Source organism: Trachypithecus francoisi, unplaced genomic scaffold (genome assembly GCF_009764315.1).
Source record: "Trachypithecus francoisi isolate TF-2019V2 unplaced genomic scaffold, Tfra_2.0 Lachesis_group0, whole genome shotgun sequence".
NCBI classification, from domain to species: Eukaryota; Metazoa; Chordata; class Mammalia; order Primates; family Cercopithecidae; genus Trachypithecus; species Trachypithecus francoisi.
The window spans coordinates 65,849,402-65,876,637 of NW_022681453.1; the positions used below are offsets into that span (position 1 = coordinate 65,849,402).

The window sequence follows — 27,236 nt, forward strand, 5'->3', positions numbered from 1 at the left end:
TCAAGTGATCCTCCCAACTCAGCCTCCCAAAGTCATTGATTATCTTGACGTATTTCCTCTCATTAGCTTGTCATTTTCCAGCAGGATATTCTGCGATCCAGTTTCCCTGTTCTGCTCTCAAATGACTGACAGGGGGCTGGCACTCTCAGGAGTGACCTCCATGCAGACAGGGCACTGGAGCACAGCTCTGTACCTTCCAGCAGAGGTGGAAGGAGAAGGATGTGAGTATCCACCTTTGTTAGTACAGGCTCCATGAAAATAAACCATACCACCAAATAAATGGTTTAATTTTATTTCAAAATTGTACAAAATGGCCATAAGCGGCTATAAAAAACTTTGTCTTCAGAACATGTGGAAATTCAGAAACAACAAAACAGGTATCATTCACAGTGTAATGGAAAAGCTTTTTCTGAGGCAGGAATTATAACTCTTCCTTCTTTTTCCCTAGTCTTTCATGGTCTCCCTCCCGGAGGGCTCGAATATAATTGGTAAATCCCAATTCCTGCAGGGAAGGGGGAGAGAGAGAGAGAGAGAGAGAGAGAAAGGAGCTTTAATCCCTGAGCTGGCTATGCACGCTCCCTCCCCACCCCACCGGCCCCTCCAGGGGCTCACTCCTGTGACAGGGAGAGGTGGGCAGACGTCTGAAAGGTGGAGAGGGTCTGCATGGCTTCCACCAGCCCTGACCAGCAAGTGAGAAAACCCTCGGCATCTGGAGTCCAGCCTGGCTCTGGGGACAGGACATCTGTGACAACCCCTTGGGACTCTCCTCCAGCAATGTCAAGCCTCAGCCAGGCCAAGGGCCTGTGGCCTCTGGATGCAGTGTTCCAGCTGACTTCCACGGTTTCTGGGACGCTGCCCAGTGCTGTCCCTCCTTGGTGGCAGTTTCCCTGCCCATCAGCAGAGCAAGCTCTGGGCAGACGCCTCTCCCCGACTTACTGTGCGGTCGCTGTCATACTTTTCTGTGAACTTCCCATAGTAGTAGTAGTGGAAAGTGGGGTAGCCCTTGACAGCCTCCTGCTGGCACAGGTCTTGGTTCTTGTCTTTGACACAGTCAACAGCAGCACAGGCAATCTAGGGGGCAAGGTAAGGAGAGTTGGTACAGGGTGTCCCCAGGCTGAGGCCTGGACCCCACAACACAGATTGTACATCTAGTCCACATCACAGGCTCACTCTGATTTTTCTCCTCAGTGGCAGGTAGGAACTGAACCAAAGCACCCCCACCCGGCTCAGGGCTCCTTGGAGACTGACAGTGCTTGTTTTCACTTTCCAGATGGGTAAGGTTAGGGGACTTGGCCTGGAGTGCCTTTTGGCTATCCTTTAAAATCAAGAGTATGACGATCGTAAAGGAAATGATGACTTGAAAGCATTTGTAAACACCACAGGTTCTGTGGTGCTCTCTGTAAGGGACTGTAGGATTCAATCATTTCTCAACTAATATTTCTGGAACATTTGCTTGGGGGACAGTGTAGTGCCAAGGTAAAGAGCAAGAACTTTCAAGTCAAGTTCCCCAAGTGCACTCTTGGTTTGCCTGGACATTAAGACTTAAGGAAAATGACCCAGCCTCTTGGTGCCTCATTTGTTTCAGCTGTAAAATGGGGATAATAACAGTATCTAGGCTATCAGGATATTGTGAAGATTGAATAAGAGAATTCAAGTGAGGCCAATGAGCACAGAACCTGGCACTGGATTCGTGGTCAGGAAATGTCAGCTGCTATTACAGTCACTTCTTCCGACCCCATACACAAGCTCTGTTCCCACTTAGGGGCTCAGTGTCTGGGCAGGGGTTGGGTAAAGTGACAATTCCAACGCAGAGTGATGTGAGGGATGAGGGAGGTGGTCCAGGTGCCAGGTGAGTGGCGCAAAGGCATTCTGTACGATTCGCCATCTGAGTCAAGACTGGAAGAGGAGGAGACCAGGGAAGCACATCTGGAAACTGGAGGAGCCCCGCATGACTAAAGTCATCAGAATGTTTGGTGAGAAAGTGGTTCCCACATTGGCCACTGGCCTCTTCTTGACCATCTAGTAAATTCCACATGCTGGGCAGCTTTTCCTCATCATTAGTTGTTTTTTCGAAGGAAGAGAGTATAAAGCAGAAATGAGGAACTTGTTTCCTATTGAGGGTCATACACCAGGGAAGCCGGAGAAGAGGTCCTCAATGGCCACACCCAACACAGAGGTGTTACGGAAGATGGGGCAGACTCCCATGAGAGGGAGTCCTCCCACCAGGCAACACGCACTGAAACCCTGCCGTGTGCCAAGCCTGTTCTAGATGCTGGGGGAACAATGCTGACCTTGACAAAGTCCAGTTATCAAGCATCTGCTGTATAACAAATGAGATCATTTTAGATAGAGCTCAATGAATGCTCGGAAGAAATTAAAAGAGGGTGATTCAATAAGATAATTTAAAATTGTTGAATAGCTGAGATTCACACAGTTCTTTGGTTGACGGTTATTTGCATTTGGACAAAGGCCCCTTTCCAAGTAGGACAGTCCTGCCAGCCCCCATGGCGACATTTACTCATCATATCCCTCATGCCCAGGTGAGCTGCGGGATGGATAGCTGGAGAGAAGAGTAAGGTGCGGTCTCCCCTGGCCACCAGGTGCCACCCTCACCCCTCTCACCCTCATGCTTCCCTTCTACTTTTCAGTTACGTAACATTCTATATGGTGAGACTTATAAAACAGAGTTTACAAACTTGTTGCCTGCAATCTGTGTCTGGCTCTCAGTCCTGTTCTATTTGACCCACATTGAATTTAACAACAACAACAAAATAAATAAATAAATCTGAATTAGCTCCACCATAGAAATGGAACCAGAAGATTTAATATAACAATTTGGCTTTCCAGCTTCTCTTTAAAAGTCAGAAGACTTGATGGCACTTACCCTGCAGTCTCACAGGTGACAACTGGCTGGGCGGAGAGGCAGCTGTCCTTCAGGTAGGCTAAATGTACCTTCCCCAGCATCCCCTGGAGCCCAATTCATCCAGGCCACTAGACTGGCCCCTACACACTTCTGATAACCCCAGCCCACCTCTAAAGCAGTTTATTATTTAAAAACATGAGGCAGATGCTCCCCTGGCCAAATGGTGGGGTTCTATTTCTTAGGGCAGGTGCTATGGGGCCCTGCCCAGGGGCACGGGCATCCACATACTCTCCTTCCCTGCAGCCAGCAGCTAAGGCTCCATGTCCAGCCCGGGCCAGGAGCTGCTGCTCCACTGTGAAAGTGCTGGACGAACATGGCTCCAGGCTGCTGCTCTCCCTGCATCTGCTTTAAATTATGAATTTAATTTGTATACATGCTCTGGAGCTGTTCGAAACACAGTGTATGGTTTTATAAATCTACTAAATTAGAAATGTATACTTGTTCTGAATCACCTAAACTAGCTGCCAGCTGCACACACGGAGTGCAACTTCTAGCTGCAAAGGCGAATCCATGTGCAGTTTCCACAGAAGAGGAGACAAATGCGTCCTCCCCAAAGGCAGCAGCTTAGACTCTTTGGAAAGAAGGCAGCGAATAAAGCTCTTCTCAGCTATTGAAATTTCACCTAAATGCCTGCACCCCTACATCCAACTCAAGATTTGCACTGATCACCTGCAACACGAACACCTATGATTTCTCAGTTTGTTCTATGGTGGTTGGTACGAATTCCTGGGGCACACACTGCTGGTGTCCTACCACATTCCCTCGGACCATCAGCCTCAGAGCATCCTCCCAGCCTCAAGGAGCTGGATGTAAGGCCAATGACAGATGGGGGTCTAGAACAAGGACCCTGGCTTCCTTGGCCTTTGAGTGGAACAGCTCTGTGTCATGTTTCCTGGTGAGATTTCCCGTGGGACTGAGCCTTGGTGACTCATACAGTCATCTGTCCAGAAAACACCTGCTTTGGTTCCTCCCCATTCGTATCTCACTTCCAGGATCCTCTGTGAACTTCCTGAGGTCACTTCCCAAATAAATTCCCTGCACATGAGCCCAGGAGCAGAGTCTGCTTCTGGGAGAACTCAAACTCTGACAATGCTTGTTTGCGATTCTCACTCTGCCCCTCTCCGGCTGAGAAACTAGCATATGATCTCTCTAAGATTCAATCACCTACCTCTTCAGCAAAATGAGCACTGTAGCAATACCTAGTTGAGCAAGCTATTGTGAGGACAACATGATGTAAGTAACGCTTTCAGTGGAAGAAGAGCTCTCAGTAAATATCAAATATGTTATATTGTTCCTTCATCCAGTCAACATTTACACAGGTCTAAGGGGTCATGACTGTGGGGAGTTCAAGGACAAATGAAGTCTCTGTCCTCAGGGAGTTTTCACTCGGAAAAGGCAGTAGCCAGCCTCATAAACGGGAGGACCTACACGTCATGGCCAGATTCCGGCAGTGAAGTGGGCTCATCGCAGAGGAGGGGCCCCCAATGCCTCAGGGCCTCCCTCTAGGAGTGACTTTCACACCTAGCCCCACCCCAGCCCCAGGCTGGGGACACCTTGACGTGCAGTGAAAGGTGAGCCCCCCACCTGCTTGCCAGCCCACCACAGGTCCTGTCTGCCTTGCCCCTTCAATAACACCATCTGTTTCAACACTAACACGTTGCAGTCCTTTCCCCATCAGTGTGCCAACCGATTAAGTCCCCAAGTAAGCTCCTGGGAGGGGGTGGAGGCTCCCCGGCTAAAATATGAGCTGCCACACACAGCTTTATTGATTCAGTAAAATAAATCTCTGCAGGACCTAATATTGACTTTGGCTATGAAAATGGAAGTGAACAACCAACTGCATATTGATTGGGAAAGGAACAGGGGCTGGCTTCTGGGTGGAAAAATCCCATGATTCCGGCTAAGAAGTGGCAGCATGGGGTGTCAGGAGACCCAGTTCTGGCTGTCAGTGACCCGCTGGACATTCCTGGGCAAGGGACACAGCTCATCTCTGGGCCTGGATCCCTCACACATAAAGGGAGAAGGGACAGGTCAACAGTCCCCACACACCAGCCTGTGGCCAGCACAAGAGCCAGCTCTTAAAAACCACAAATTTCCAGCACCATCCCCCAGAGACTCCAATCTGATAGTTGTAGGATGGGACCCAGTAGTCACGGTGCCATGCCTGCAGCACAGAGTGGGCACCAGTAAGTTCAGCCCCCCAGGCGAGATGGCTGGCTTCCCTGATGTCATGAATGTAATCTCCAGGAAACCCAGGCAGGCCACCTGCCTCGGACAGAGAGGTTATGAAGTACATTCCTGAACGCAAGTGAGGGTGATCCCTGGCTTGGAATAAAGGAAGCTGAAAGGAGAGACAGAGGGAATAAGAGACAGAGGGATTGAACCCAGGAAAAGGCTACAGCACCACTGGTCCAAGGCAATCAAGCAAAGGTGTGTCAGTGTCTAAGGGGAAGGGAGCATCAAGGAAATGGGCCCCGTGGAGCAGTGGAGGGGAATGGGAAGAGGAGACATGGGCTCTCAGTTGCCCGCTGGAGGCCTGGCAAGTCTGGCCTCACCTGCACTGACGCAGGTCAGGCCATAGGGCAGCCTCAGCAGCGGTCTAGTGGGCAGAAGGGAGCCACGTCAATGGGGCTGCCCCTCCAGGGTTTCCTCAGTCCCCCAGGTGCCTCGGTTGGACCACACTCCCTGACACCATGCTCCCCAGCATGGCTGGGAGGGCAAGCCCAGGCTGTGTGTGCCAGTCATGCCTCAGGATCCTCACAGATCTCCTGGGGCCTGTGGAGACCTGAGTGGCCGGTGGGACAGGGAGATGGCACACCACAGCCTTTCTCCTGCTGCCCAGAGTACCCAGCGTTCTGGGTGGGGTGTGATGGATGTTGATGCGGAGTGGCACCTATTCCAGTCCTGTGGACTGGCAGCCCAGGCCGTGCTGGATATCCTGGGACCCCCAAGCAGGAGCAACCACCCTGTGCTGTGCACAAGTGGGTGGGGACCATGAGGGACATGGACATGGGAAGGAAGCCTCCGCTGTCACACACCCCTCAGTGCAGGGAAAGGGGCAGGCAGAGGAGGAAATGCTTCTGGTCATTGTACTCCCTTCTGGTGGGGGTGAGGGTGCCTCAAAGCTGCAGCCAAGGCTTGTGGGTAACAACGGGACCTCTTGACTCCAGAGAGAATCCCGGGCTCTAGGTCTAAGTGGGAATCAGGTCCCCAGTTCGTCCCTACTCTCCCTACATGGGCCTGTCCCCAGCCTGGCCTCTTTTGGCTTTATGTCCCTGTAAAGTTCTCATCACCCCATCTCTGCCACTCTCTCTGGGCCCGTTAAGGTGATCCCAGCACCTATATCTCTGCTCCTACAAGGTCTGGATGGTACCTTCAGGCCTGACCTCCTGTTGGCCTCGATCAAAACTGCAAGCCCTGCCCACCCAGCCCTGGGATGGCCATCTGTCTCCGCTTGTGAGTGCTGTTCCACTGATACCAGCTCCCCTTCCCTGCCTTGGCTGAACCTCCGTCTAGGCCTGCTTGGCCTGTTTACCAGCCGGGACTCTCTGCTCAGCTTGTGTCTGGCCTTGGTTCCTTCCAGCCTGCCCTCGCCCCACCTGGGATTCCACCCAGGAAAGTAAGTAAACCCACGTGTGACTCTGGGTTTGGGTGTGTGTGAATGCGGATCCCACATGACTGCCAGCTTCTAGGGCCTGTTAGGCCAGAGATTCCCACGACTGAGTCTCAGGGGTGGGAGGAATCTTTGCAGTCTTCTGCATCAGCACTGCCTGGCATGGATGAGAAGGGAACTCAAAGCCTGGCAGTCAATCACACTTCCCCAAATTCAGGGGTATTTCCCTGTCCCACAAGCCCTCTCCCAGCAGCAGCTCCCACTGCACCAGCTGCCTGGGGGGATGTGCCTGGGGGACGTACCTGGCGGCCCTGCACTCTAATCCAATCTGCAGCTCTAGCTTGTTAATTTTATGCTTCATCAGTCGGCAGCTGCAGGAGCCTTTCACTTAGGCAGGGCGAGGCTCCACTGACATAGCCTTGCTCTCCTCCACCGTGGCATCCTCCAGTTGACTTTTGTTGGATTTTTAAATTTGTATTTTTAATTATATAAGTAATGCATGATGATAATCCTACAGTAAAAATGTTCAAGCACTAAAAAAGTAAACGGATGACCCTTTTAACCATTCCTCTCCTCCAAGTAAGTGCTGGAATGGTTTAGCGTATCCCTTTTAGTTGATTTTGCAGCATAAATCCAGCCTGCCATATCTTCCTTATAAAGAGAACGTCCTGGTTCCCAAGGAATTCCCTGCTTACAGGTCTTAGCTGACCTGCCCCTGTTTGGGGAAGGGACTTGAATGACAAGGAGGAAGGTGTAGGAATTAGCTGGAGGCAGATCAGGAGATGAAGAGGGCTATCCTTACCTTTCGGTCATCTTTGAAGGCATCAGCAGCAGCAGTAAAGTGCGGAATGACCTTCTTACAGTGTGGGCACCCTGTGTGAGAGGGGAAGAGAGCACACAGGACAGTGATGCATGTGCAGGGAGGCTGCAGGGCCAGGGGCCCTTCCTGAAAGCTCCAGAGAGGGCTCTCCAGGAGCCCCAGCCCAGCCCGCCCCACTGTCAGGGTCCTTTTATCAACCTTGCCAGTCTAACCACCTCCCGCCCATGTCTGATCTATTGGTGGGGGGATTGGTAGGAGTCCCTGTCACAAGCATCATATGCTCCTGCCCAGGCTGGGGGGCGATGGTCACTGTAGTATAGTTCTGCTCCTTCCACAGAGGACGAGGAAGAGTCTAATCTTGGGGGCAGAGGGAGCTTTGGGCTTAAAGAGGAAGACACGGAATTCTCAGAGCCTGCTACAATCTTCTCTTGCTCCAGGGACAATAGCAAATCTCTCCATTCCCTGACTGAAAGGAAGTGGCACTGGGAAATGCAGGCTGGGGGGATTTCAGGGCACCCACTACTCATGCTTTGCTGCTAACTTCTGTATTCCTAGCAACTCCCAGCCAGCCTAGACTATGAGCAGCCAAACCAGGCCCTGGTCCCCAGGTCTCCATCTATCCTCTGCTCTACAATAACCAGAACCTCGAACCCAGGAACCAGAAGGCCATGGTCGGGGTAAGAGGGAGAGAAGCTACAGGATGTCACCAGGCAGTCCTCAGATCCCTTGACACTCTCTGTCCCAGGGAGAAAGCTTGTCAGAGCAGCCTAAGGCCTTTGAGCTATACGGGGGCCCCTAACTCCAACATCTGTCTCTTGTTCCGGGCATCACCCTGAGCCCCAACTCTGACCTCAGTGTCTCAGAAGCAGGGCAGGGACCTCTGTGGGGGCCACTTTCTCCTCCTGTCCTGGTGAGCCCAGGAAGCTGCAGGCTGACCCAACCCTTCCCTTAGCACTAACAGATCAGAACCCAAACCCCCCTCCTCTCTCAGCCCTTTCCCAGTCACTGGTGAACAGAACTGCCCAGGGTGCAGCAGGGCTCTGAGGGGAGGGTTTCCCTGAGCAAGGGGAGGCTCCAGCCTATACCTCCTGTGTCAGCCGGCCTACCTCTGCCTCGGGAAGGCAGAGATGCCACGGTGGGAACAGAAACGGCTCTGCTCATCTACTTTCTCCTTTTTAAAATAAGATAATAATGACTGGCATTTCAAAGGGTTTTGTGAAACCAAATTAAGGCTAAGCTACAAGTTTAATCTGAATGTAGTCCTTGAGCCAGTCCTGAGATGAGCAGGACCACCCACATGGCCTGGCTGGCAGCTGGCCTAGAGCATTGTGGGGGGTGATGGGGGTGGGGGTGTAGAGGGATTTACCAAGTCTCATGCAGAAGGAGCAGAAGAGACCTGGGCCAGTGATGGGTTATATCAGAAATGAGACAAGCACGGCTTAGCAATGTGTCTAGCCTAGCCTAGCTCACGGCAGAGACTGGCTGTTTTAATAGCCTAAAATGGCAATTACAAGTAACACTTCACTAATTTGACAGAACAGAAAGAAAAATAGCTCAAATTCATGAAAATGTCACACTATAAAGGGATGATGTTATAAAATTTTCAAAACACTTAAAGAGCGCAATCTACTGGCTAACAAGGTACGTCACAGACAGCTCCTGCAGGCAGCTGCAGGCCCCTTGTGTGTGGTATATGTCCATAATAGCATTAGTCTGGCTGAAAATAACCACCCCTTCCTGAAAATCTGGTTTGACTATTAATGTTTCCTTTTTAACCTCTTTGTTCATTGAAAGTCTAAAGGTAACTGAGCCTAGTGTAAATTCCTGTTACCATGAATTTAAAATATCTAGGCCTCAGATTAATGGACTTCTGTTGCATCTAATTTTCTCATTATCCAAAAGAAAGAGCAGGGCCAGTGAATAATGGGAGGAAGGGCTGTTTCAGAAAGTGCATGAAGATGCTTCCAAGAGGTGTCAGGAGGGCCAGATGTGGATGATTTTTTTTTTTTTTTTAATGTGGGCTTAAAAAAAAAAAAAAAGGGCACTGCCTTTGTGTAGCAGAAAACCAAAGAAGCCTCTCAGAGAGGGGAAAGAGGAACAAAGACTGAGGACAGGCTGGACAATTGCAGTTCTAGAGACTCCGCCAAGCTGGCCTAAGAAGGGCAGTCACCATGACCAGATCATTCAGCATAAAAGGAGCAAAGAAACAGCAGGAGGAAGAGCCATGCAGAAGCTGGGGAGACAGGATGTGGGGGCAGACATGGTGGGAGAAGGGATGTGGGAGGTGGAAAGACGTGAGGGGAGCTAAGGTGTTGGGGTGGGGCAGCTAGAAGGGGAGCAGGGAATGTGTCGGCAGGCTGCTTTTCCTTTAGACCTCTATCAGGCATTTGACTTTACTATTTGACATTTCTGTAGTGTTTAGATCCTTCATATATAAAAAGTGTATAGTATATGCTATATTTATATATAAAAATAAGTATTTTTTATTATTAAAAAGTCAAAAGAGATTTTTGACCTTGGAGAGTCTTCCCCCTGTAACCCACTGATAAAGATGTATGTCCCTGGGGCAAGGTTTAGGGACAGAAAAACACAGTAAGAGAGATGAAGAAACTCTAAGGAGCAAGCCCTCTGCCAGAGGTTGAGTCACTCAGTGACCCTGCCCCGGATGAATTGCGTTTAGAGTTTCGTCAGGGTAGACAGTGAGCCTCTCAAGGCCTGGCAGGGACATGTCTCCTTCCCTTGTACCCTGGGCCCTGGACACTGCACAGCACAGAGCTGATATCTGATGGACAGATGGAAGGCAGGCAGGCAGGCAGGCAGGCAGGCAGGCAGGAAGGCAGGAAGGAAGGAAGGCAGGCACGAAGGAAGGAAGGAAGGAGGAAAGGAAGGAAAGAAGAAAGGAAAGAAGGAAGGAAGGCAGGCAGGAAGGAAGGCAGGAAGGAAGGAAGGAGGAAGGAGGAGGAAGGAGGAAGGAAGAAAGGAAGGAAGGAGGAAGGAAGGAAGGAGGAAGGAAGGAAGAGGAAGGAAGGAAGAAGGAGGAAGGAAGAAGGAAGGAGGAAGGAAGGAAGGAGGAAGGAGGAGGAGGAAGGAAGGAAGAAAGGCAGGCAGGAAGGAAGAAGGAGGAAGGAGGAAGAAGGAAGGAGGAAGGAAGGACAAAGTAAGGAAGGAAGGAAGGCAGGAAGGAAGGAAAGAAGGGAGGAAGGAAGGAAGGAAGAAGGACAGAAGGAAGGAAGGAGGAAGGAAGGAGTTGTAGATCTTTGGCAGCCCAAAGGGGTAAGAGTCTCTCCCAGATTCCCTGGGGATTCAAGCACCTGTCTGCCCCAGCAGCCAGGGTCAAGGGTAGCGGAGGGCTTATGTCTGCTCTGAAGGCCCCTCAGTCAGGCAGGAGCTGAAGAGAGGCAGAGGAAGCACTGTGGCTCTGGTCCAGAGGTCTGGGGGAAAGTATTTCATCTGGACTTTGTAAAGTTCACCTCAGGGCTGGTCAAGGGATCCCACTCCTGCAGCCAGGTTCTCACTTGTGCCTGAAAAACACTCTCACTCTCTGGACTGTGCCTGTGACAGAGAGAGAGCCACCCAGGCTGCGGGAGGGGACTGCCACTAACTTGCCCCATGGCCTTGGGCAAGGCTCAGTCCGCCAGAAGGAAGACGTCAGCTCCCGAAAATTTTCAGGCTTCTGGGCACACTGTATAGACTGAAGAGGACAGCCGGAAGCTCCCTAATGGACTGGGAGAGGACAAGTCCCACTCTGAGAAGGAAAGGCAGAAAGAAATGGGCAAGGAGGCTGCCTCAGGGAGGGGGCTGAGGCTGTGGTGGCCCCTCTCAGACCCTGAGATCACAGAGACTCCATGGATTACTGACACTTGAAAGGTGGGGGCAGGGGGAGCCAACAGGAGGGCCGGCTACAACTGAGCGGGTTTATGGCTAGATTGAGCTGCCTGGCTTCTCTGTAGACCGCAGCTTTTATTATCCTCACTCCATTAAGCTGAGTTGTAACCTGGGGGAGAGAGAGAAGGGCAGCAGAGAGTGGGAAATTCTAAGAACCTTTCATTGTAAGTATCAATTAACAACTTCAAAATGGGAATACACAGAAACCCGAGGTCACAGACGTCAATGTCGGCAGACGTGTCACTTCTTCAGCTTAAGCTCTTATTAAAACGAGAACAGCACAGGAGCTCAGGAGTGAATGTGGCTGTGCCTATGCCACGGCTCCAGAGCCATTTGGAAGGGCAGGGAGAGGGGGTTCCAAGTGTCTGGAGGAGGATGAGGGGGTGGAGGCAGCTGAGGGGTGGTAAGTGTGCAAGTAGGGGACAGAGGCATGGAGAAGCCCAGGGACAAGAGGGAACCAGCACAGAGGCAGAGGGATTTAGGACATGAGAAAGGCTGCCCCAAAGGAAGGAGAGTCCAACAAGGCTGACAAAAGGAGGCCCTGGATTTGAAGGGCCTCTCAGCCTGGAATAAAGTTGGAGAGCCTGGTTCATAGCTGCCTTGGTCCCTGGGGTGGGTGTGCAGGTCTTCTTGGTTTGGTGGGGCCGAACACCTCTTGCCGTGCCACTCAGTGAGCACCCAAGCTACTTACAAGGGGCGTAGAACATGACCAAGGTGTGTTTCTTCTTCTTCAGGGTCTCCCGGAAGTTGTCCCCCACCAGGTGCAACACGCTTGTCTGCTGCTCTTCCCACGTGGGCTCTGGCGGCGGGGGGGCCTCAGGGCTGCAAGAAGCCAGGGGAGGGGGAGGCAGCCATGAGGAGAGATTTTTAGATGGGCAAGGAAGTCCACCCTCAATGTCCCAACCACTCAGGGGAACATGCATGAAGAAACCACTATAATCCTTCTAAAATTTCATTTTAAAACCGTAGTTTAAACGCAAACAAATCTGTGCCACCAGCAAAGATCTTCCCTGATTCCCTCTGAGGAGCCCATTAAGGAGCCATTTTGTAAAATACGGAAGACTTGACCCCATTTTAGGGCAGGGCAGCCCCCCAGTTGTGGGCCATGAACTCCTTGACAAGGGCATAGAGCCATCTCCACTTGGGCTCCCAGGCCCCTCCTTCCTGGCCCCTCTAGGACCCTACATTATCGTTCATTATTTTCTGCTTCTCAGCCTTTGTTCTGGTGGAGAGCATGGGCCAAGGAGTGAGGCGGGCCTGAGTTCAAGTTCAGCTGTGCAACCTTACCAGCTGTGCAACCTTAGGTAAGTTACTAAACCCCTCTGAGTCTCCATTTTATTTTCTGTTAAATGAGGACAGTAGGATCTTTATGAAGAGCACAGAATATATGTAAAGCATCTACTCAGTCAAGGAACTGATATTTACTGAGAGCCTAGATGCTCTAATAAATGCCAGGTGTTGGATAAATATTATTGCTTCTCAGTCTCTTGCTGTCCACTGGGTCCTTCCACTCTGCCTCATGCAAGGATGGATCTCGAGGGCCTTGCAATAGCCTTTGCTCCCCTGCTCCCCTCTCTATAACCCAACTCCCCTTTTTAATTCATCATTTAATTCCCTAGACAAGTCTATGGGGAAATTACTGTGTCCATCTTACAGATGGGAAGCTGGGGCTTAGAGGCGTCAAAGAAATGGCTCAATGTCACGATCTGAGCCCAGGTCTCTCAGACTCCAAAGCCCATGCTCTTGACCTAAAAACGCTTCAGAAAGTACTTAAACCTGAAAGCACTTAGCCTGAGTGCTTTCCAGGCTCTCAGTAGCAGCAACGGCACACAGAAAGGGGAGAGGCCCCTCATGCTCGCTGTTTGTGTCCAGGACTCTGGAGCACTGATTAGTGATGATCGACACTCTGGATTCCCTCGGCTCTCTAACCACAAGTCCAAGCATCACAGGGACCTGGCCAGATCCCCTGCCCCACCCAGTCCTTTCCAGTGAACCAGCCCTGGCACCAAAGCAAGGCTGGAAAAGTGGATGTGAACAAGCCACTTGCTTCAGACACTAGAAGGCCTTGACGGGTGAGCACCTTGTCCGTTTCAGAGGCAAACCATCGTTTTCCTCTGGTCCCTAAGACAAAGGCCTGGCTACTTTCCAAATCCTTCCAGTGGACGAGAAGGACAAAGTGGGAGAAGCTGAGGCCAGGATCTTACCAGTCCATTCACCTCTTACCAGAGGCCTCACCTGAATCTAGTGGCAACTTTGCTGCCATTCCACAAGCTGGTGTTTCTCAGAACACCATGGCTGAGGTTCCCATTCACACCTCTTGAATCAGAGTCTCAGAGTCTGTGCTTTAAATAAACACCTCATATTTGACCAATGTCCTAACAAAGTAGCTCAGACCATATAGGTTCAACTGTGTCCCCCTGTAATTCATATGTTGAGGTCCTAACCCCCATTATCTCAGAATGTGACTATATCTAGAGATAAATTATCCCTTTAAAGGGATAATTCAGTTAAGATGAGGTCATTAGGGTGTGCTCTCATCCAACATGACTGGTGTCCTTATAAGAAGAGCAGATTAGGTCACAGATACATATAGAGGGGTGGCCATGGGAAGTCACAGGCAGATGGCCAAGGGGAGGGGCCTCAGAAGAAACCAACCCTGCCAACATCTTGATCTCTGATTTCTAGCCTCCAAAATTGTAAGAAAATAGGCTGCACACAGTGGCTCATGCCTGTAATCCTGGCACTTTGGGAGGCTGAGGCGGGTGGATCACTTGAGCTTAGGAGTTCGAGACCAGCCTGGGCAACATGGTGAAACCTGTCTCTACTAAAAATACAAAAAATTAGCCAGGCATGATGGCATGCGCCTGTAATCCCAGCTACCTGGGAGGCTAAGGCAGGAGAATCGCTTGAACCTGGGAGGTGGAGGCTGCAGTGAGCCGAGATTGTGCCTTCAGCTTGGGTGACTGAGTGAGACTGTCTCAAAACAAAACAAAACAAAACAAAATTGTAAGAAAATAAACTTCTGTTATATTGTTATATTATATCGTTGAGCCGTCTGGTCTGTTACTTTTTTATGGCAACACTAGCAAACTAATACACAGGCTGAGGGGGCTCTTCAAAATCTTTATCCTCAGCTGCAAACCACCACGGTCTGCCCCGTGGACACTACCGGAGGCCCGGCCAACCACTAGTAAACCTGGATGAAATGAGTCTAGCTCTGGCTATGAAGAGCTGTGTCTCCTTCATTTATTCAAGGGGACTGGAATAAAATGCAGACAATGAGACCTGGGCCTAAGGAGGCTGAGAGAGAGAAAAAGCAACACACGGTTTAGTGTGTCGATGAAGCTGTGTCCAGAAGGACTGTCAGCAGTGACCTGCTGATCAGGACACGTGATCAGCACATAAAGGGTGGCTTTAGGGTTGAGAAGTCAGATCCATCTTGACTCCTGTGGGCCTGAGCCCAGGACATTGACCATAAAGTTTACTTCACCACCTCAAGGTGGTCTCCAGGGGCCACCAGCCGGCAGTTAGGATGTGCTATTGAGATCGTAACACTTACTTTTGCATCCACTCGAGAAACTTCTTCTTTGTCCTGAGCACGGGCACTGCATATTTCTCTCCATTCTTAAAATACTTCAATGTAGGAAACTCTGAGATGTGGAATCTTTCTGCCAGGGCCTTGTTGACAGTGGCATCGACAGCTGCAAGGACACCAGAGCTCTGGGATGGGGGAAAGGCCAACCATGCATTACAGCCTCAGACGCGGTGCTGGTGGAACACAGGAGCCCAGACACTGCCCCCACAGCCCATCCTGGACCTGCCGGAATTTAACTGGGGTGGCTAGCCCAATGGGCTCCCATATCCCAGGGAACAACTGAACACTGGCATGGCTATTTCTCATTTAGGAGCTGAGATGAGGCTTTTGAATCTGCCCCACCAGCCACATTGAGTAGATTGGCACCTGTTCCCATTAGCCAGGGTCCCAGAGAAGAGAGGGAGCAGGTAGAGGTCACCCGGACGGGCACGGGAACATGGCCCAACAGTCCTTCTGCCCTCCTCTAGGATCCCATCTGTCTAAGGTGTTCTACTTGGGCACACAGAGGTACTGCTTGCCTCCAGGGACCAGGGGAGCTGCAGCAGGGCTTGTAGGGCAAAGTCATAATGATTCCACCTGTCAATGATTCTTTCAAAGAGAACGGTGAGGGGAAGGAAAGGAAGCTTACATCCGCTTCTCCATGGAGGGCTTCTGCTGCCTTCTCAAACTCTGGCTTCATTTTCTTACAGTGGCCACACCCTGTGGGGAGAGATCAAGAGAAACCATTCTTATGGCACAGAGGCCCTTGGTATGCTCCCCTGCGCCGCCTGTGTAAGGCAACTCAGTCCCGTTCCCAGACACTGGGGGGACCTGGGAGAAAAGCAGCAGCAGCACCAGCTCAAAGAAAAGAAGTATTTTGCTTAATCCACCAGAAGTGGGTTGGGGTATTGGGAAGGTACTCCGGACACAAAAATAAAACAACTACATAAAGAATATGGGCAACGTGTATGTAGCCCTGGTGTGCCAGGTACTGACCAGTGCTTTACAGCCTCATAACCACCCCACAGAGTAGAAACTGACATTATCTCCATTCTATAGATTAGACCGTTGAGGCACCAAGAGGGCAGGTGACTGCCCAGGGCTGTATACATAGCTGTGGCTCACAGAGCTGGGTTGAAAACCCAACGGATCTGGTGGGAGGCCCCAGCTGCAGGCAGCGTGTAGGTTGTGGCACTATGCTGTGATGACCATCATCATCTTCTCTGGACAGAAGGCAGTCTGAGGCCTTGAGCTGGGCATAAAAATTCACAGAAGCATGAGTATGGGACATAATTACATTCCAATTGTCCCCACATGACATGATGGGATTTTCTTGGGATAGAAACTGCTCCGTCCTTTTCTTACAGCCACATGAACACAGTAAGATGTCACAATTAATAAAATTTGATGCATTAAAAAGAAATTAAGCACTTCGTGTAGATGACAGACCTCGACATTTGTACACTGTTTTCATTTTAATAGAAAGAGTACTTTCTGGCCTCTGATGCTGAAGGGACTGGGAGGTGAGGGGTCTGCAGACTGGCTCAGGCTGGGGGCTGCTCAGAAGGTGAGCCCGGCTGTGCGGGGACCATGCATTAACCAGGATCAGTGGATGACAGGTCGTGACTCAACCTTCTCAGGGGTGTGCAACTGTGTGGGAGCTGAGAACGCTGTAATTCTACTACTGATTGTTAGGAAAAAGAAAGACAAGAAGAAAGGAAGACAGAAAGTCAAACAGTATAATCAGAGGAGAACTCCCACTGAGCTATGGAATCGGCTTTCCTGCCTCCAGCTGAGCACACGGCAGGGATGAAAGCTCCTGTCTCCTCCTCCAAGGCCATTTCTGCAGAACTCAGCTCCAGGTGAGACATGAACCTGTCTCATTCTTAATCTCTCCACTCCACTCCTGCCTGTACCTGGCTTCCTCAGCTCATCCTCACCCTGTCCCTCTCAGGGACAAGGGACCCTGGAGTGCTACTCCCCACTTAACTGATAACAGAAAACCAAACCGACCCTCGAGCTCCCAGGCAGTGTTGTCAAGCTCCTCCTCTGGACAGAGCACTGGAGACATGACTTGGTCAAGGGCCCTGACCCTCATGGAATGCAGCCAAGGGAGTGACTACAGTTCTGAGCCACACCAACATGTCTGTTCTTCCCAGGTGGATCCAAGAAGAGAGACGCTGCTAACCCTCAACTGGGAGGCTCCACAACAAGAAGAGGAGGAACTGCTGGGTATACAGGCATCTCTGCTGCCATTATCTAGGAAGCTCCCTACTCCTGTTGGGCTATGATGCAGAAGAAAGGGTAGAAAAGGCATTAGCCCTTAGAATCTTCCAGCATAATGACAGAGAGGACCATGGTCTTTGGTCCAGAGGGGAATACAGTGGCACACATGATGTCTTCAAGGGATGAACCAGAGGAAGAGCACTCCTCACCTGCCCTGGCAGCCCTGGGGGAGCCGGCAGCTGCTTTTAGCCTTATTACATATTGCACCCACACTACACACTCATCACGCTGGGCTCTAGGTACCAGCGACTCTGTTTTTTTGTTTTTTGTTTTCTTTTTGAGATGGAGACTCGGTCTGTCGCCCAGGCTGGCGTACAGTGGCGCGATCTCAGCTTATTGCAACCTCCGCCTCCTGGGTTCAAGCAATTCTCCCGCCTCAGCCTCCTGAGTAGCTGGGACTACAGGCGCCCGCCATCACGCCTGGCTAGTTTTTTGTATTTTTTTAGTAGAGACGGGGTTTCACTGTGTTAGCCAGGATGGTCTCGATCTCCTGACCTCGTGATCCACCTGCCTCAGCCTCCCAAAGTGCTGGGATTACAGGCGTGAGCCACCATGCCCGGCCCCAGATGGTGACTCTAAAGGTGGGACTTGAGGATTTTTTTACCTTCTACCTCCCCATGAAGTAAAAGGATCATCATTTAATAGATACATGATATTTACTGGTCAGCAATGAAGAGACCTAATTAAATAATTAGTAGACAACTCCTGGGGTGACCAGGGGCTTGAGAAGACCTCCTGGAGGTGGCAGATGAAAGGACACATGGGGGCAAGTTAGAGGCAGAGGACAGAGGTCCCAATCAGGAGGGCAGAGGCAGCCTCAGAGAAACAAGGATGTCCCCATGCCCAATTCAGCAGTGCAGAACTCCGCTGCCAGGGCTGAGCAAGGCACACAGCCCCAAAAGTGTTCCTAAGGGCTTCTCTGGGACTGCTGAGCTCAGCCCCCTAGAGGCTGCCCCTGGGCTGGGCAGCGCAGCTTGGCTGTTCCTGGCCTGGTTCTCCACAGCAGATGTTCTTAATGTCCCCTGCAGTCAGACACTATGGAGATCATGATGAAAGTGGTAAACCCTTCTTCCAGAAAAATGCACACAGGGTTAGACGACATTGGGAGTTTACAGTCTGACTAGACCCCACTTGGGAACCCCCCTATCGTGAGCTGTAGAGGTATCAAGGTCATCATTAATTTGAATGACAAGAATATCACTTTCCAGAAATGAACATTAGCATCATCACAAGCCATGTGTTGCCTAAATAATCCAGTTACAAAAGGGTTGTTTTGTTAAGTTGGCTGTTTTCCCCACAGAAACAATTTTACACACCGATTACATGCAGATTCCCAGGGGCAACCACAAAAGCCCATTTAATAGGATGCACCTGAAACAAAAGCATGCAGTGCTACTTGTATTTCTCTGAGCCTGCTCCCAATGTGACACGTACAGCCCGTGATCCAATGGGGGACAGCAGGCAGGTCCCTCCCTCTAGGCAGTGGCCCCCACCTCAGCAGTGAGAGGAGGAAGAACTTCAAGAGGGACCAGGGAGAGCTGGGGCAGGAGTCTGAGCCTCCTGGGCAGTCACATTCTTAAGACTGTCACAAAACCCTCTCTTCTCCTTCCCCACACTGATACATATACTCCACACGTATGTATAATTCCAGCAGGATCCTCAGTACTGGGGTTAGGAGCCAGGACAAAGGGAGGCCACCAAACTCCAAGCCAATCACTTTCCATTGGGAGGGGAAGTGGAAGAACACGGACTACTGACTTAATATGAGGTATATTAAGATTAAAAATTTTTTTTTGCTTTTCACTAAAATAGAGTGGAGTAAACCATCCTTTGGGGCCATGGTCAGGATGAAAAAATTCTATAGCTCTTAAAGGGATCTCCCTGCCCCTGGGGCACCCCCAGGCTGCTGCTCCCTGCACCTGTCCAAGGTGGGCCCCTCATTCTCCTGCTCTCAGGCTGACCTCCTCTGACTGGGGCAGAGTGAGGAGCTCACCCTGCATGAACAAACTGCAGGAGAAGGAAGCTCAGAGACTCGCCTGCGGCTGTGAGTGAGAGTTCAACCTGCTCTGGAGAGATGTGAGTGGTCCCTGCAAAGTCCTCAAAGGTCCACTGCCCTGAGACAGACTGACTCAGCCCAGCAGCACATAGTGGAGGACACACAGGGAGGCCTCAGGAAATACAGGCGTGAGGCCCTGGGTGGCCTCCGTGGGAGTTGGGAGAGGTAGGGAAGAGAGGCTCCCTTGACCACTCTCACCATACCCTCCATGATATGGATGGTGCTGTCAGGCCAGCTGCTGGCAGGGCCCACGGTCAAGGTGGACAGTGGGACCGCAGTAGGAGTCGGGGGAGGGAAGACAAAGAAAAGCTAGCCATTGCCATTCACTGAGAATCACTGTTTCTTTCGAAAGTGACCCAGCTGATGTGGCAGGACTCCTGAAGATGAGAATTCACTGTGTGCCGGTAGGGAGTTCCTTCATCCCTTTATCAGGCTCCTGGCCTTTGACGCCACTGCCCTGCTAGGGTGGCAAGCGGGTTTCATTCCACCTGCCAGCTTCCATCAGCAGTGGGCCTGAGACAGAGGCTGAGTCTGAGAACTGGCTCACTGGGAAGAGAAGCCGTGACCACCTTGCAACGTTTGCCACAAACATGGGAAGCCAGCTGAGGTCGATACCAGGAAACCAGTTTCTGCAGCTCACACACGTGGCTGTCTCCTGAACTGGGCCTCAGCTCCCAGAATTCCCCACCTCTATAAGGAAAGCACTCGCAATCTGTGCTGGGCTTCCACACTGTATTGCAGCAGCCCCACCAGACACGTGACACAGCTCAGTAGGTCCGTTTTACAGTGCCAGACATTGTGGCTCTGGAAGACGAAGTGACAAATCCCCCAGGGCCATCACCACCTGCCCCTCTTCCTCCCAGCCCCTGCCCTGATGGATGGGACCTCTCCACAGGCAGCATCTACCCTGGACAACCCTTCGCAATCCTGCCTTGGTTCTGGCCCCTGCTTGGAGTCTTCCCAGTTCACTGTAGCCCCATCAAATGATCTGTTTCTCTTCTAATTACAAAATACTTCTTATTCAGGTATTTCTATGGCATTTAATTTTGTGTTGCTTTGTGACTGTGATACTGCTATCTTCTGTTATTTAAGGGCAGCCGGGGTATATTTTCAAAACATCAATCATATCAAATCCCTTTGCTTAAAACTTCCCAGTGGCTTCCTATCACAGGTAGATTCAAATCCAAACTTACTATGGCTACAGACCCCACACAGTCTGAGTCCTGCCTACCTTCACCCTCAACTCAGGTCACTCCTACCACAGCCTCTGGCTCTCCTTCTCTTCTGCAATCACGCCAAGCTCATTTCTACCCCAGGGCCCTGCAACATGTTCTTTCCCATGTGTGGCTCACCCCTTTACATCAGCCACTCAGGCTTCCACTCAAATTTCACCTTCTAGGAGACCCTCCCTGACCACCTATCCCAAAGGCGCCTCACGCTATCATGCTTTCTCCCAATAACCTGTTTTGTTTTCTTAATTGTACTCAAAGCAGCTGAAGTAATCTGCTCACTTGTTCCCTGCCCATCCCCTCAACTGGAATGGAGGCTCCGTATGTGCAGGCAGGGGCTCAGCTGTCTTGTCTAGTTGGCCACTGTATTCCTGATATTGCCCACGCTGCTCCACACACTTTCTGAATGACTTAGCCTCATGACTTGTTAGGTTGTTAGGTTTACACCTGTGCACACAAGGTTTGGCAGGACTAAATTCTTTATGGGCAAGGGTCATGACTTGCACTCAAATAGTTTTTAATATGACTAAACACCTCTAATGAGCAAAACTGGCAACCAAACCATTTACTGTGCACATCCCCTCTCCTCCCCTTACCACTGCACCTCCTCTGCACCTCACTAGGAGAAAAATGTCTCCCCAAATCTCTAATATCTAAGGATGCTGTTCTAAAGTTTCCCATACATACCCTAGAATTCTCTTGATATCGTTATGGTTTTCAAATCTAGCACCAATTCCCTCTGACCCTGAATAAGACACTAAGGCTAAGCAATAAACTTCTGCAAACAGAGTTTAAGATGAGGAACCTGGCCAGGCCCAGAGGAGGAGAAAGGTCTGGCTGAGCAAACACCTCCCTCCCTGACACCCTCCTGTCTTGGGGAGCCGCGGGTGATGGATAGAGCTGGCCATGACCTGAGCACCAGCCCCCTGGGCCTGGCCTTCATGATGTCTCTGGCTGTGGGACAGCTGGAGGAGGAGGGTTACACGTGGGGAGCGGGACTCTGGCCCACTGCATTCCGTGTCCTGATTGTGATTTGAGGGGCCATTAAGTTTTATTGCTAAACTTCCTTGTTGGGCTTTTATCATCTGTGTAAGTGCACTTACTCTGATTTCCATGATCTGGCATAGAGGTCTGCACATCAACTCCTTGATCATGCTCTTTTCTGGCTGTGGGAATGTTGGCCTCCTGTCGACCCCAAGCCCTCGGATTCCTCTGCATTTCATTCAATTCAATTATTCTTATGATTTTATTACAGACCAGCTACAGGGCTTTCCTGGATGCTAGAACCAGAATTTCCCAGGGGACTAGATTAATCTGTAAAGCTCCCTGGTAGCCAGGGTACTGGGGTAGTACTTGGGCCTCTAGAAGAGCCTGCTTCCTGCCTTGCTTGGAATTTGGCTTGGGGCATGCCAGGGAGGGAGGGTTTCCTACAAATGCCAGCAGAAATACGGACACGGACGGGCCTACAGAGACCTCAGAGCTCTTTTAAGGCTTCCAAATGCATAAGCACCAAAGTGGACTCCTTGACAGTTACAGGCATCTTGGGGAAGACTCACACACTCACAGATGCCTCTATTCATCACATGGCCCCTCCTTTTATGCAAAGAGTTTGTTTTTTCCTTTACGTTAGTGCAAAATGTGGATAAACAAGCTTTTAAAATGTTACTTCCAGGTTTCTATCCTAAGGAAATAATCTGACATGTAGACAAATATTTATGCATTAAAATGTTCTTTGCAGCATGATTTATAATGGGAAATATGGTCAACAACTCAAACCTTCAATATTATAATGCTGGTTAACTAATTTACAGTGTCATCATATTATACAATGGAATATTATGTGGCCACAAAAAGCATGTACAAAAAAAACACTTTTAGTAACATATGAAAATGCCTATAAGATAATGTTAAGGGGAAAATGTAAAGGAAAAAGATGCATATGAAAGACTTAAATAAATAAAATTAGGGCCAGATGCAATGGCTCATGCTTATAATCCTAGAACTTTGGGAGGTCAAGGCAGGAAGATTGCTTGAGGCCAGGAGTTTGAGACCAACTTGGGCAATACAGTGAAATTCCACTGCTATAAAAAATTTAAAACATTAGCCAGGCTTGGTAGTGTGTGCCTGTAGTCCTAGCTACTTAGGAGGCTGAGGCAGGAGGATCACTTGAACCCAGGAGTTTGAAATTGCAGTGAGCTATGATCATGCCACTGCATTCCAGCCTGGGTGACCAGAGTGAGACCCTGTCTAAAAAAAAAAAGAAAGAAAGAAAATCAGATCCCTTCCTCCCACCTGGCACAACAAACAAATGAAAAATAGAGATGAATTAAAGAAAGAAATGAAAAAATAAAAACATTATAACAAAATATAGGGCACTATTTTTATATCCTAAGGGAGAATTTCCTAAAAAACCCACAAACCCCAGAGGTCAGGATGGGAGAAGGCAGACTTGCAGAATGGTTCAGTGTTAGGCTGTGGCCTCTGGGACAGCCTGGGATTTCATCCTGGCTGCACTTTTTGGCTATGCGACCTTTGGAATGTTTCTTGACCTCTTGGTGTCTCCCCTTCCTTACTTATAAAATGAGAATAATTAATCATGACATCAAATTCACAGAATTTTTTAATGAAGGCTAAATGAGTTAAAATATGGAAAGTACTAGAACAATGCCTGATCCATAGTAAGTGTGATCAGTGACCAATAAATATAATAGCTGTTATTTAGCTAAAAAGGATGTAAAGCTTTGTACAATGAAAGGCACCATAAACAAAGTTAGAGCAAGAAATAGACTGTCGGAACACGGAAAACACAGAAAACAGATAAAGATTAATATCTATAATTGTAGAGTTCTAGGTCAAGAATAAAAAGACAAATAAATAAAAAGACCTAGCAGAAAAATGGGCAAAGCGTATGAATAGGTGGTCCATGGAAGAAACATGAAAAGCTGATTATCATATGAAAAGATATCCAGCTTCCCGAGAGGTCAGATAGCTGCAGACAAGTTGCTCTTTTGCCCAGCTTAGCAGAAATGTAAAAGGCAGATAGTATCCGTGGCTGCGAGGACAAAGGCTCTGTCACATGCTGGGGTTGGGAAAACCTTTCTGTAGGGCAATTTGGTAGCATCTACCAAAGCTCAAGCTTACTTACCCCAGGGCCAGGGAAATTCACTTTTAGGAATTAATCACAAATATTTATACATGTTCCCAATTATATATGTTTACCAATGCCCACTATGTTGTTTGAATAGTGAAAAACTGGAGATAAATACAAAACCTATCAATAGGGGAATGGTTTAAAATTTCTGGCATATCCAAATTATAAAATACTATTCAATGGTTAAAAAGATTGAGGTGGATTTAGGTGCCAATATCTACGTTTACGCGAAAATATCTTCAAGCCTATTGACAAGTTAAAAAAAGCAAATCACAGAAAAATGGATAGAAAGTGGTGCTATTTATGTTAAAAACAAACACAAAAAACCCAACTCCTGTTGTTTAGGTAGAAGCACTGCAGAAGGAGAAGGAAGGATCCACCCTCCACTGTGAGTGGTGACCAGCCCTGAGAAGGGGCACGGCGTGGGAACTGAGGGATTTTCACTGTCTACACTGTACTCTTATGTATCCCTTGAACCTTGCACTGCTGATAACAAGAATACTGTTAATATTATTCTTAAATTATTTGTGTAATTAGAAAACACAAGTGGGCAAGTGCAGTGGCTCATGCCTGTAATCCCAAATGCTTTGGAGGCCGAGGCAGGAGAATCACTTGAGCCCAGGAGTTCAAGACCAGCCTGAGCAACACAGGGAGACTCCACCTCCACAAAAATAAATCCGAAAAATTAGCCAGATGTGGTGGCCTGCGCCTGTAGTCCCAGCTACTCAGGAGGCTGAAGTGGAAGGATCACTTAAGCCCAAGAGTTTGAGGCCAGCCTGAGCAACATAGTGAGACTCCATCTCTAAAAAAATAAAAGAAAAAAGAGAAAGAAAGAAATGAATGAATAAAGTAAAATGACAGCATGAAGGCACTTAGTGGCATGATAGTTACACAAATCTATACATGTGATTAAAAAACAAGGTCAATTTTATGGTATATTCATTTTAAAAATAAAAGTTAAAAACAAGGGGAAAAAATAAATGAAAGACAATAGCAAGAACGATGCCAAAAAGAGTAAAAAAAAAAAAAAAAAGTGGTTACCTCTGGATAATGGGGCCCGGGCGCGGTGGTTCAAGCCTGTAATCCCAGCACTTTGGGAGGCCGAGACGGGTGGATCACAAGGTCAGGAGATCGAGGCCATCCTGGCTAACACGGTGAAACCCCGTCTCTACTAAAAATACAAAAACTAGCCGGGCGAGGTGGCGCGCACCTGTAGTCCCAGCTACTCGGGAGGCTGAGGCAGGAGAATGGCGTGAACCTGGGAGGCGGAGCTTGCAGTGAGCTGAGATCTGGCCACTGCACTCCAGTCTGGGCGACAGAGCGAGACTCCGCCTCAAAAAAAAAAAAAAAAAAAAAAATGGGATTACAGGTAGTTTCTTTCCTTGATCATTTCTATTTTACTGTACCTTCTAGGTTTTCTACAGAGGTTAGATATTGCTTTGAGAATAAGACAAAAATAAAGTTAAAAGCTTAAAAAAAAAGATGGCAGCAGAAAATCTTGAGTCTGATGGGGACCTGCTGCCAGAAACAGCCCGGCTCCTGGAAGGCAGTGCAGACACCTGCTGGAGGCGAGTTATGGCAAAGAAAACATCCCATCTCAGACCTGTTACCAAGGAAAATGGGTTGATGAGTCAGGGGGTGGGCAAGGGTAGAGCCATGTGGCCCCCACAGGCCCTGCAGCACAGAGGACAGGAAGGGCAGGGGGTGCTCAGGATCCCCAGCACCTGCATGGGTGTCCACGGGCCTAGCAGAGACAAGGTGCTCCTCGGGAACACCCCTCTTTGGGATGCCCCCCTTCACCCCCTGAACATCCCCACATAAATGATATCTATTCAGGTGGTCCCACAGCAGCCTGTCCTTCCCCTGCTAATGCAGGCCTGGAGTTACTAGAGAGAGACAAAAAACAGTGACAAGCGGAGATGAGTATGGCCACACACACTCTGACTTCTCTCATACAGAACGCTGCAGAAAAACAAAAGGTGCCACGGGTGGCAGCAGCCAGTGTCCTGCTGACACACCCTTTGCAGAGAGCATCTCTGTCGCCTAAAGGGTGGGAAAACTGGGCCTGGGGCTACGTGTGAGGCCCCACCGTGAGGACCAGAGGGAGGTCAGGCACGGAGCCTCGCTACAAAGGGGAAGCCAAGTGCTAGCAAGAGAGGCTGCTCCTGGCTTTGGGCCCAGGCTCTGTCACTGGCAGTGCTACAAACGCCCCTCTCAGAGCCCTCTGCTCACACTCAGCCTGTCCTGCCCAGGAGGCCTAGCCCAGCTCCTGGGGGACAGTGTGGCCTGCGGCGGGATGGAGATCACCCATATGAAGGGCCTAGCACTGTGGCTGCCTCGGGCTCATGTATTTAGTGACAACTTAGGCATCAGTTGGAGAGGCCACTGAAGTGTCTGTGGAGGGTTTCTAATGGGCTGTCACTGGGAGACAAAGGGAAGGAAGACAATGGGGAGACGGGGGAGGCTGAGGTGGGAAGTGAGTGGCGGGAGTGCTGGCAACAGGGTAATGGAGTAGGGCCCATGGCATCTCCAGGTCGCTCATCACTCACAGTGACAGGTAACACAGAACAGGGAGGGGTGCTGTGTGCCTTTCCTGCCAAGAGCCCAGCAGGGCGGCCTCACAAGCATCCCATCAGTTCCAGGCAGAGAAGCCAAGTGACTTGCCTCTGGAACCCACAGGTGCCAGAGAGCACCGCCTTGGGGCAGCACAGATCAGGAGGAAGCTGAAGGCCTTTTCCCTTCCTGGCCTTTCTAAGCAGGATACAGGAAAGAAACTAACATTGACTGGATACTTACTATGAGCATAGAAGCAACAATGCAGACCAGCCTGGGCAACAAAGTGAGATCCCATCTCTACAAAAAATTTAAAAATTATCCAGGTGTGGTGGTGTGCACCTGTAGTCCCAACTACACAGGAGGCTGAGGTGGGAAGATCACCTGGGCCCAGGAGGTTGAGGCTGCAGTGAGCTGTGTTTGTGCCAGTGCACTCCAGCCTGAGTGACAGGGTGAGACCTTGTGTCAAAAAAGGAAAGAAAGAAAAGAAAACAAACAAACAAACAACACTGCAAAGAAAGACCACGGTCTTCTCTGGGAATCAGTATGAGGAAGCATTTTAATTTTCTTCTCCATACTTTCCTGTATTATCGCTTGACAAAATGTATATGCATTACTTTTATAATTAGCATAGAGTCATAAAAAACAAATTCAGCTTTTTAGTTTGAACCCCACTATTTTGGTTTGTTGGGGTGCTTCAAAATGTCAATGCATGGCCTGATATGTCAGCTGGTTAGCTTTTTCCCAAGGCTAACCCTGCCAAATGTGAAAGTATGCCTTTTTATATTGTTAACAAAGTTGCTGATTAAAAACAAGTACATACCCCCCAGACAGACTCAGGCCAGATTCACAGTCACAATGTATTCAGGGGATGCTTCCCCTCAGGGTAGCTCCATCCTGTCTGATTCTCCCCCATCACACTCAGGAAAAGAGCCACTCATTTTGTCAAATGTCTTGATAAAAGAAAGACATGCTAATTCATCAAGCTCAGCAATCCTACACCAAGAAACAAACCAAGCAGCACATTCAGCGATCTGGAGTAGAAGTTGTGGTCTGCTATGTTAGATGGATCCCAGTTTGTTTCTGTGAGGTTCTAAAATGGTCTGTCTCCAAATCACTCCGTATTTGGCCTGGGACTGACACCTG

At 49.6% G+C, this 27,236-nt stretch overlaps 1 protein-coding gene across 1 annotated transcript in view; it reads right to left on the bottom strand.

Annotated features, from left to right (window-relative positions):
• Window positions 1-274: 274 nt before the first annotated feature.
• Window positions 275-27,236, bottom strand: part of PDIA5 (protein disulfide isomerase family A member 5) — a 94,164-nt gene continuing 67,202 nt past the window's right edge. Inside the window, exons 12-17 of the mRNA XM_033211010.1 lie at window positions 15,465-15,535; window positions 14,801-14,961; window positions 11,933-12,063; window positions 7,339-7,409; window positions 937-1,071; window positions 275-502 (exon numbers count right to left, since the gene is read on the bottom strand). Coding sequence (XP_033066901.1) covers window positions 422-502; window positions 937-1,071; window positions 7,339-7,409; window positions 11,933-12,063; window positions 14,801-14,961; window positions 15,465-15,535 — 650 coding nt within the window. The 3' untranslated portion in view covers window positions 275-421. The remainder of the gene's footprint in view (window positions 503-936; window positions 1,072-7,338; window positions 7,410-11,932; window positions 12,064-14,800; window positions 14,962-15,464; window positions 15,536-27,236) is intronic.